The 11,099-nt window shown below is 37.4% G+C and overlaps 1 protein-coding gene across 1 annotated transcript; it reads left to right on the top strand.

The window, feature by feature from the left end:
* The first annotated feature begins 8,144 nt into the window (after positions 1 to 8,144).
* Positions 8,145 to 9,701, top strand: LOC116202446 (NAC domain-containing protein 22-like). The gene is made up of 3 exons (XM_031534000.1): positions 8,145 to 8,407; positions 8,544 to 8,815; positions 8,999 to 9,701. Exons 1-3 carry the CDS (start codon positions 8,251 to 8,253, stop codon positions 9,434 to 9,436), a joined length of 867 nt encoding a protein of 288 aa, XP_031389860.1. The 5' UTR covers positions 8,145 to 8,250; the 3' UTR covers positions 9,437 to 9,701.
* Positions 9,702 to 11,099: the final 1,398 nt, after the last annotated feature.

The raw sequence follows: 11,099 nt of genomic DNA, 5'->3' as shown, positions 1-11,099 counted from the left end.
TTTTATGGAGAGAAATGTAATTTTTATATGGAGAGTGATATAATAAGAAGATGGGATCCATCATCTTCGGTTCTGGGGTGTTTATATAATCAATCTCGATAGTGTGAATTAAGGCCTTCCATTAGATTTCCATCGAAATTTATGATGCGCCAGATCATATTTATGATTATGTGTGCAAAGAGTAGCCACATTCGATTGTTTTGGAGAAAGAGGTGTAGTATAGAGGCATACATTCTCGTTTAGAAATTAAGAGATTTTACGAATTTCTTCAGTAAAATTATTTATGTCCCTTTATTTATGTTTTTATTTTCTCATAATAAATTCATTGTTATCCTCCTTAATCCGAAAAAAAAGAGACTATTTCAAACGGCGGATTTCTTTCCTAATGTTCCTACTGCTTTCTCCAGAAGCGGAAAAGTTGGACTTAAAAAAAAAAAATTCATAGCCAAGAGGTATAGTGCAGTGACGCACGCTCTCGTCTGTTAACTTAGATCTTGCATGTTTGATACAGACTACCCGTGTCCATTTATTAATTATTTATAATTTTTCTTTCATTGTACTAGGATTAGGATCTCCCTTATAATCGAAAAAAATACTTCCTAGCTAAAGACGATAACTCCATTCTTCATAATAGAGTGACCGAAGTCGATATTCGTCCGATTAAACGCGCCATACATATAGACATAGGCTAGATTTCAATGCGTATCGTTTCATAAACTAATCGGTACATACTGATATTCTCTTATATACTGCATACATCTAAAATAATGAGTTGAAAAATTAATTCGTACCACGGTTTTCACGTACGAAGCAAAAGATTCTCAGTAAGCATATAATTGGATAAAAATTCCATGGTATCCCGAGATCAACGGATCTATGACTAGCTCATAGTTGGATGGAAAATTTCTATGATACGCCGAAGAACTAAAAACATCGTTCTTAAACAATCAAAATCCTGCTCACGACATGCATTTTGCCCTATTCATCGGATAGAAGCAGATTCGGCTCCTTGCAGTCAGTACAATCTAGTTCACCTTGTCGATTCCCTATTTGCACCGCGGCTTACATGTGAAGCCCCGTCTATGCAATTTGCAAAGAGGTAGGGCCATGCATAAGAAAGGACAGGACCACCTGACAGGAGGGGCCGGCAATCAATCAAAGGTTTGCTCATCAAGCAAAAGCGAAGGAAGCAAAGCACAGCTCAACCTCTTTAGCATTGACCTCTGAAGTCTCAAGTCTTTAGAGAAGACTTCGAAGTCAGCCATATATTCTCAATCGATCGAGATCATCTCTTTGTCATCTTCTTTTTTTTTTTTCCAAGATTTACAATAAACAGAGATGGGGAATCAAATCAAATTCAATTAATCATCAAGAAAAACGCGGAGTTTGCCTTTTGACATTGACGGCATCTTGAAAGCACCACTAATTTAAATATTGATTATCTTTCCAGTTTCGTCCTAAATTGTTTTTTTGTTCCCCCCCTTAAATAGACTTTTGGAATTTCATGAAATTGACCTCCAAACCAATCGATGTGCTTCCAATACGTGTTCAATTATTAATTACTTTTAAAAGAGGCCCACCAGAAAAAGAAAATATTGTACGAGAATCACCTCACTATGGATTGAGATTCACACGCTTTCGATCATGTCACCAAACACATAAAAATGTAGATTGAATATAGCATCATTTGTAATCGAAAACAAAAAACTAAATAAGTTTATAAGCGTTAGCCAAAAAGAAAAAAGAATATCTTACAAGAATTAGCATGTACTAGGATTTGGAATCCACAAACATTAATTCCCGCTCTTAGTTAATTATATATATTCCCGAGTTACTAAATTTCGCGTGGCATTTTCAGTTATAAACGACATTCATGCGTCTAGAGAGAATATAGAAGGACATGAAGTCTCATCGGTGAGAATCGAACCTAATACCTATAGATCTCAAGTCCAAGGACATATCATTGCACCAAACTTTCTTTACCAAATTTTGCATTATTAAATCGCTTTCTATTTGTTTATCTTGTTGATGATTATCATGATTAAGAAAACCCTCTCCCTCCATTACCCCAAAAAATATATATCCTCTGCTTCCGAGAAGCAACATTAATTTCCAAACAGGTTCTAATTGTGGGCGGTTAGTGCAATGCAATCCGCTTCAAAGGGGTCCTCCACCACCCCACATTCACTTCCAAAATGTTCCTCAAATTATTTCCTATGAGATGTGATCCAATTCCACCCGCTTCTGTCCTTTTTGTTTATGAATCTTGGACCTCCTTGAGTTACACTAACTATTATAGCAACCTCAATTTTTTTGTTTTCCATTTTCAGTTGTCCAAAAATTATAGAAGACATTTCTCATAATTCTAAAAGGATAAAGCATATAAGATTATTCTCTTTTCCAACATGTACACTTCTCGAAATTTAAACTTATATTTTTGCTACGGGAGTTTCTCAACTTACAGTTTGTTGGTTTTGATTATTTATTTTTCATTATTCTAACACAGTATGCCCAGAAATATAGTTAATTAAGGATAGGGCGATAGGGAAACAAAATATAAAAGGGCAGCTCATTGATGAGAGAATTAAACTTCAAATCTCTTGAGTCATGGTTGAGGGCAAATGCCACTTCACATAACTTTCTTTATCTAGCAAACCTCGATTTCATCTCTCTATTACGCGATAAAAATGTTCAAAATAGAACCTTAATAGCCCAAAACACATGCCACCTTTATTTTCATTTATATAATTTTGTCACCGAAGTAGTAGCATACTAAAAGTATGTTATCAAAAAGGTGTAAGATGAAGCTCGTGAAGTTTCACTGACTTTTGGTCCAAAAAAATCACTGAATTCGCACATTATTAATTTTGGTGGAAAGTGGTTGAAGAAATTTCTGTCATTTGAATATGAAATATGGTTAGCTTTCAGAAAAAGTAAGTTTATGTTTAAGCATTAACTCAAGTGATTCGACGTTTATTTTTTTAAAAAAATTAGATTCGAATTCTTATAAATGGAGAAAAATTCACGATGGGATGAACATTACTTTAGTGGACTGATCTAGCTCAAGTCTAGGTTGGTCGGTACCATTGGGTTTTGGAATACTAGATGGTGCACAATGAAAAAGAAAAGTAATTATACATTTGCTAATAATCAACCTAAAAATCCTCTTAATTCAAAAATTTCAGTTGTAATTTACATGATATTCAATGGTCATCTAATATATCTGAGTACATATTAGGAGAATTTTTATGAATACTTTTAAAAGACAATTTAGCATTTTTGATAAGTTAATACCTTTGTGTCTGAAAAAAAAATCCCTTTGTAATCCTTCCATGGAATTAACTTTAGGATTAATGAAAAAACCCGAAGTTAACTCTTTGTATCAATTTTAGCATGCACAATTATTCTTTGCGTAGTAAATAAAAATATAAACAAAAAAGGTTGATGCGTCATATATTTCAATTGATTTATACGCAGAGGATATATTTAATATTGTAAATATATATAAAGAATAGTAAACAATAGAGGAGTGAGAGTTGACAAATTCAAAATTAGATATTTCTTTGTTACTTCTCTTTCTAGACTTCTTTATAAGACAGTATATGGTACAGATAAAAGATATATATATATATATATATAATCAATAGTATTAACATATATTTTCTTGATTAAATTTTCAAATAAAATGTAACACCTGAGCATAGCACGAATACGAACTCTAGTATCAGTTACAGAAGCTGTTCATGCATGTAAAAGACAATTGAATTTCATGATCTTGGACAATCAAATTACTATTGATATATGGAATACACATATACTGTTTTTTTTTCCTTTTTTGGGTGATAAATGAGGCCTATGAATCTAATATAAGAATATGAAAGCAAAATAACGGGCAAAGAAAGTCTACTGCCGAAGATCAAACTCAATGCATCTTGGTTTAGAGTCGGAAATTTGTACCACTGCATTAAGCTCATTTTCTCATTTTTAAAGAATTGAAAATCAAGAAGCAAAACTTATTTCTTCCTTAAAAAAAAAAAAACAACAGCAAGAAAAAGTCTAATTTCTTCTTTTAATTTGATTTTCCTTCTCATGGTCTGCGGACAATGAAAGAAACAAATCTTTCTTTTCTCATTTTCGTACGTCGATTTTTCCTTTGATTGCTTATCCGTCAACGCTCAAGTTACATGAAGAAAATCAGATCAAGTCTTCTGCAGAAAATACACTTTTCCCCGAAGCCGAGCAGCTCCATCAGTTTGTTCAGTGTGATTTTTTTTCCTTTTCTTTCCTTTTCTTTTCTTTTCTTTTCTTTTCAGCTCCAAGCTGTGCCCATGTTATTGTAGATATTCAGATGACTGAGAGACCATCGAGCCGGAGCAGCTCAATTATTGGGACTCGAAATGTTGATTTCAAGACTCCAAGAAGTCTTGGAAGCAAACAAGGATGAAATTTCTTCTTATTTGTTGTCAAATCCACTTGCGACATTACGTCTCTGTGTTTATAGATAGATAATATTCCTGTGAAACTTTATTGGAACCACAATGATGAATTCAGACTCTTGAGCTCTATTATAGTTATGGCTCAAATATTAAAACATTTTGCGGCAGGAATCGGTGCCATATAGTTTCACCCTAGGATAGGGGTGTAAGAAAAATCCCGAAAAACCGAAAACCCAAACCTACCTTAACAAAAAAAAAAACCGTTTTTAAGAGCATGAAAAATCCACCCAAAAATAATGGGGACTGACAAAAAATTCTAGCGGTACGCATACCCACCCGAAAATTCATATATACATGTTTATATATATTTTCACTAAAATCGTTGATAGATTGTTCAATTTTTTTGGAAATAATTATGTTGTAGTGTTATTATACATGTTAATTCATTTGTTTTGAAAAAAGAAAGAAAAACGTCAAATTATTTTTTCTTATATTTTTTTATCATTTTCAAAATTTCTTCAATTTGTTTCACAAATTTTCCACTCTCGGTCCCTGAAAAATCGAAACTATAGGCAGGCAGTTTTTATACTCCTAAATGGTTTTAGGACTGTTCTTTTGTTCTAAAAAATGGTCGGAAATAAATGGGGATCGAAATATTTTGAAAAAAAACCACCCGAACCTACCCGTTTTCACCCCAATCCTAGGAGGCTTGCTACACCGTTCGCCCTGCCTGGCCCCTTTAATAACTTATAAAAAAATAAATGGGCAATTTGATCCCTGACTTATGGGTGTTATATCAATTGGATCCCTGACTTATTTTTTTTGCATCAATTTGGTCCCTGAGTTTATCAATTTGGTCATTGTTACATAATTTAGGTCCCTCAATGAAGAAAATTGCATCAAATTTTTCCTCAAGTGAAAGTGTCCCATCAAATGGGTCCCCTGTTACATTATATAGGTCGCTTAACGTTGGGATGACAGAGCGTAACGACTGTTAATTGTGAATGAACTTATTTGATGTAATTGATGAGCAAAATGATATGACTTTTTCCCACTGTGTTTATAATATATTAGTTAGGTGTTTCAAATTAGTATATTCTTCGTTTCCCTTTTTCTTTTTCCTCCAAAAATGGAAAAATAAAAAAAAAAGAACAATAGTGGGGGAGCCCCCACCCAAGCTATACCCTGTTTCGGGGAACAAGGAGGAGCTCGAGTGGGGCTCCCTCGTCGGTGAACTCCCCCCAAGGTGAGGTCGTCGGCGGGACAACCCCGACTGGAGTTCCCCCCTATGTTCCTCTCTTTCGAAAAGAGAGTAAACATAGGGGGAGCTCCGGCGGGGGCTCCCCTCAAAAAAAAAAAACAACAACAAGAAGAAAACGACATTGTTTGAGGCCATTATTCAAAATGATGTCATTTTTTAACTCAATACAACATCGTTTTGAGTACATTACCCAAAACAACATCATTTTTTTTAGGGGGAGTCCTGATTGGAGCTCCCTCGCTGGCGACCTCCTCCCTAGACAACCCCTTCGGTGACCTCACCTTGGGGGAGGTCGCTGGAGGGTTCATCGGTGAGGGAGCCCCCTCCTGGAGTTCCCCTATTGCTCTTCTTCTTTTCCCAATTGGGTGGAAAGATGGAAAAAAAAAAGAAAAAAGAAAATGAAGAAAGACTTATTTGATATAACGTTGAACCAAAGTGATGCATCATTTAATGGCGTTAGAACATGCAGTTAATTCAATGCCATAGAAGACCTCACTGATGTGACAAATGACCAATTTGACGCAATCAAAGGACCTACATGATGCAATTTTTTCATCGAGAGACCTCATTGATGTAAGAAGGACCAATTTGATGTAATTTTCTTCACTGAGGGACCAAATTGATGCAAATTGACAAACTCAGAGACCAAATTGATACAATAAATAAGTTAGTGAGTCAATTGACATAACACCCATAAGTCATGGATCAAATTGCCTATTTGCTATTATATAAAAAAAAAAAGTAAGTCAGTGACGCCATCAGTGGCAATCCAATGGTGGTTGCACAGTGACTTGGTACATTACGATCGACCAGTTGTTCCTTTCTTTCTTTCTTGCTTCTTGTTTGCTCTTGAAAGTTGTCGTGTTCTAGAAAATGGCTTTTCGTGGACAAATATTTGCTGAGAATAAGAGGTTCGATGGGTAGATTTTGCCTTTGAATTTTAAAAGAACCACCTAAATATACACATGTCAAAGACAAAGACATGATCTAACTTAGCATCCGTACTTAGATTTCCAATCGGTGTAAGGTGTAACATATAACGAGGCAATGCCCGGAATGACATATACCATTTGTAATGTCATGAAATCTTTTTTTTTTTTTTTTCTTAAATGGATTTTCTCTCGAAAGTGAGTCTTTAAGGCATGATCTGATATCTCAGACAAATATATATATATATATCATGATATTACATATCTAGGAGTGCTTCACCACGCAATACGTATGCATCCCATAAATGAACGGCGTGATGTATGGCACTGAAAATGATTGTCATCACAACAATAGCTACCAGGGCTCGGCGATCTGGCTCACAGCTTATACGCGGATTCCTTGCAGTGTTACATTGGCAGTGATCACTACCCGAAACTCCATTGCCAAGCTTCAAAAGGGTTATTTTGAGATCGACAATTGCGAACTGTAAATCAATAATCTCGGTCGACATTTCATATATTTAAAGTAATTTTTCTGAGATACAAATCCAATAATCATCCTTTAAACGCCAGCAAATAACCGAGAAGTAATCTGTTTTTCTGCCTAATCCTCTTCTAATCGATGAGGATTTTGACCTACACAACGAGAAAATAGATTTTTTTTTTTTGTGGAGTGAAATACTGGACCGCAGCCCTAATGCGCGTAGAGTAATTACATTATATGCAGTCACGGGAGAAATTAAAGACCAGATGACCACTGATTTAGAAAAACTATTCATATATAATCCACTCAGCGCAAAATATATATATATATATATATATATATATATATCAATAGAAGAGAGTATGCCAGAAATTCTCCTGGAAAAATGGGAGACTTCCCACACAGTAAGTCCTCCCACCCATATTCTCAGTCAATTCATAATTTCGCATGTCAATGGAAAATATTTAAATGATTCTTCCTCCTGCTAAGAAAGAACCGCCTTTACAATAAATTAAATTCATGAGCTCGATCAAAAGGCTATTTGCTAAAATTTTACTATATTTTTTTAAATCCAGATAAGAATTCCTTCTTTTAATTCGAGTTTAATATGTATATTATTGCTTTTAGAAGAAGTCTCGAATTCAAATCCTACTGAGTCTTCTTGGGAAGCAATCCCGAGCTTAATATAATATCTCTACTTGCGGTTCTTCGTTATAAATTCAAAATAACAGGATCACTAAAAAATGGAATTCATTAAGAAAGGAAAATGGGACATCAACCATGGGATCCAGGAAAGTGTTGATGTCCATATCAGTTCTGTTACATCCTTAGGACTTTATAATGGAGTCGATGTCCCTCAAATAACCGCGTGGGCTCCACTATCACTGTATTATTTCTTCTCCCTATAATGCTCCCAGAACAGTTTTGTGACTTTATTATCTTAGTTTTTGTGTGTGTGTGTGTGGCTGCCGAGCACTTGACCAAGTCGCCCCTAACACCAACATCTTGGAACGTATAAATATCATCAACAGACCTGTCATTTCTAAACTGAGCCATAGACTTCTTTCCCGGTTTTCTCATGCAGTAATAACGTCCTTGACACTTAAAGATAATAGATAGATAGTGTTTATACTTACATATATGGCTCTACAATTTGGCCTCCCAGGATTCCGGTTCCACCCGACCGAGGAGGAGCTCCTCGATTTCTACCTCAAGAACACGGTCTCCGACAAGATGCTAAGCTTCGACGTGATCGGTGTCCTTAACATCTACCATCACGATCCCTGGAAACTTCCTGGTATGCAGTATGCATGTATACGTGGAGATTTTGTTACGTATGATGTTTCTGTTTTGTAGAATATTATTACCAAATTAATATCATACTTTGCACTATATGCTGATGTCTAGAGTACTGTCTTTCTGTGCATCATCAGGACTGGCTAAGATTAACGGGGAGAGGGAGTGGTACTTCTTCGTCCCGAGAGACAAGAAGCATGGCAGCCTGGGCCGGCCGAACCGGACGACTGAAAATGGGTTCTGGAAAGCCACCGGGTCGGACAGGAAGATCATGAAGTCATCGGACCACAAGCAGTTGATCGGGCTGAGGAAGACCCTGGTTTTCTACACAGGGAGAGCGCCTCGGGGCAGCAAGACCGACTGGGTCATGAACGAGTACCGCCTCCCCGATAACTCCCCCTTGCCTAAGGTAATGACAACGCTGAAAAACACGATGATTGATAAATGTTTAGAATTTACTCTTTCATAGGACAGGACGATTTAATTCTATTGGGCTAGAGTACTAAATCACTCAGGTTGCATTTAGCAATTATGCGAGCAACGTATTAGACCCAAGTAACGACCATAACGTCCCCCGCATTCCACAATGCAGGACATGGTGCTCTGCAAGATATATAGGAAGGCAACTTCCATGAAAGTGCTGGAGCAAAGGGCTGCTATGGAAGAAGCAGCCAAGAACGTCCAAGGCTCTCCAAGTTCCTATTCGCCGCCACCGTCTCCAATCGACAGAGTCTCCTTCACCAGCCACCATGGAGAACTGACTTGGCCGAAAACTGAACACCCACTAAAAGAGGAAGCACAGGAAATGATCCTGTCCCCGATGGCAGAGCAATCTGAGGAAAGCAAAAATGATCAGTTAAAGAAGTTGAAAATGACCCCTTCTCTTAAACTTCCATGGGGGAGTGATGATTTGATGGAGCTTCAGCTGCCCAAGTGCACCGCGGACTGGACACAGGACAGCTTCTGGACTCAGTTCAACAGCCCGTGGCTTCAAAACCTGACTGCCTCGGCTTATCTCTTGAACCTATAAATCTGCCATTTTTATGTGTTTATGAATAGCGAAAATTTACTCTCTAAATCTTGTGGATAGATTAGTTCTTAGCTAACAGAAGGTTATTGTCATCAGCTCATCATCTGTGATTCCGAAGAAATTGCAGCAGGGTGTAGATTGTTAAGAGGGACCATTCGGAGGCGATAATTTATAGAATCCCGAATCCGTTCGCCTAATTTGTTTTATCAGTCTGTCAATTGCATTTGTGTAAATTAATATTGGGCTTCATGTTCTTTTCCTTGCACTGTGGTGTCGTTCAATTATCTGAATCTTGTCCAGAGCATATCATGAAAATTATGAACCAAGCTCTGGCTCGATTCAATCAAAAGCTAATTTCGTAGCTGAACACACATGAAACATTGGTGTATAAGCGAGCCCAACAACTTATGCAAACCAAGGTAAAAAACAACTCTAGTTTCTTAGCTAACATTTGATTAAGAGCTATGTGTGCATGTTTTATGTTGAGAGAGATTGTCCAACACATACAAATTAAAGAGAAATACACGGGTTTATAAGAGATTGAGTACCACAATCTATTAGCTCGAGCCGTTGGATTGAAGATAAGCTCAATCGCTTACAAGCCTAGTGGAATTTTACATTATATCAGAGTATATTAGGATTTCGTGCACTCGTGTGGGGGCTTACACCACGCCAAGCCCGAGTGTGAAACTCGTGGCCAGTGAAATCCGAGTCCAGAAGCGGAATCCAAGCTCATAGTTGGTTTGACCCCCTTGCTCGAGTGTGGAAGACCGCGGGAACCACACAACTTTTTGGCTTGAATTATAAGCCCAATGGAATTTACAATTTACATTGCCATTCGAAATTATAGCTTGCTAAATTTGGCCTTACCTGCCGCATGATGCCTCAACAAGTGATGTGCCCCAGAATGCAATCCAGGATGAGGCCAGATCTAGTTCAAGTCCTATCACACGTTCTAAGGCCGAGAAGTTTACTGCAACTCGCTCTAGGCCCATTACTATACTTAAGTGCATCGAAATAGGTGGTCAAGCACTTGATCAAGTGGAGTAGGTGGCTCACTAATTACCCACCTGCATTTTGGACAAATTTCCTTCAAATAATGGTGGTTGCAGCAAGGTGGATGGAGAGTTAATACTTGGAGACTCTTGTTCAACCATCCTTGAGCGTGACGAATTAAAACGACTTTTCTTACTCGTGGCGAATTATCTTATCGAGTGAATTTAGTTAGTTCTACCCTCCACCCTTCTTTCTTATCCATTTTTGGTCCATGAGCTCATCATTTGGTATCAGAGCGAAGATTTATCACGGAATAGCCTAGTGAAACACGTGAGGGAGTGTATATACGAGTGTTTAGTGATGAATCATTATTAGAAACACAATGAATGAGAAAAACATTCATAAGGTTTCGAGGGCTCACGTTCGAGGAAGCCCAATTCCTTGGGTTCCATCAGAGGTAAGAGGAGCTCTTTGCACGACTAGATCGAGTGACCCAAGTTCTTGCGTGGATAGTTGTGGCGCCTCCTCATCCACAGTGTGCAAATCGAGTTCCTAGATGGAATGTTCAAGTGGAAGATGAAACTGACCAGGAGGATGAACTTCCTGAAAAAGAAGAGCAGCCAGTTCCACAACGGTAGGAAAGGGGCATTAGTAACAACCTCAAGCT

This window comes from Punica granatum, chromosome 4 (genome assembly GCF_007655135.1).
Source record: "Punica granatum isolate Tunisia-2019 chromosome 4, ASM765513v2, whole genome shotgun sequence".
In the NCBI taxonomy this organism is placed as follows: Eukaryota; Viridiplantae; Streptophyta; class Magnoliopsida; order Myrtales; family Lythraceae; genus Punica; species Punica granatum.
The sequence above is the reverse complement of the archived record's forward strand: the minus strand, read 5'-3'. Positions and strand labels throughout refer to the sequence as shown.

Excerpts from the sequence above, each read along its gene's own strand:
- LOC116202446 (XM_031534000.1), top strand. The coding sequence starts at position 8,251 with ATGGCTCTACAATTTGGCCTCCCAGGATTCCGGTTCCACCCGACCGAG. Across the intron at positions 8,408-8,543 it reads CGATCCCTGGAAACTTCCTG|GACTGGCTAAGATTAACGGG; the intron begins GTATGCAGTATG and ends GTGCATCATCAG. Across the intron at positions 8,816-8,998 it reads ATAACTCCCCCTTGCCTAAG|GACATGGTGCTCTGCAAGAT; the intron begins GTAATGACAACG and ends TCCACAATGCAG.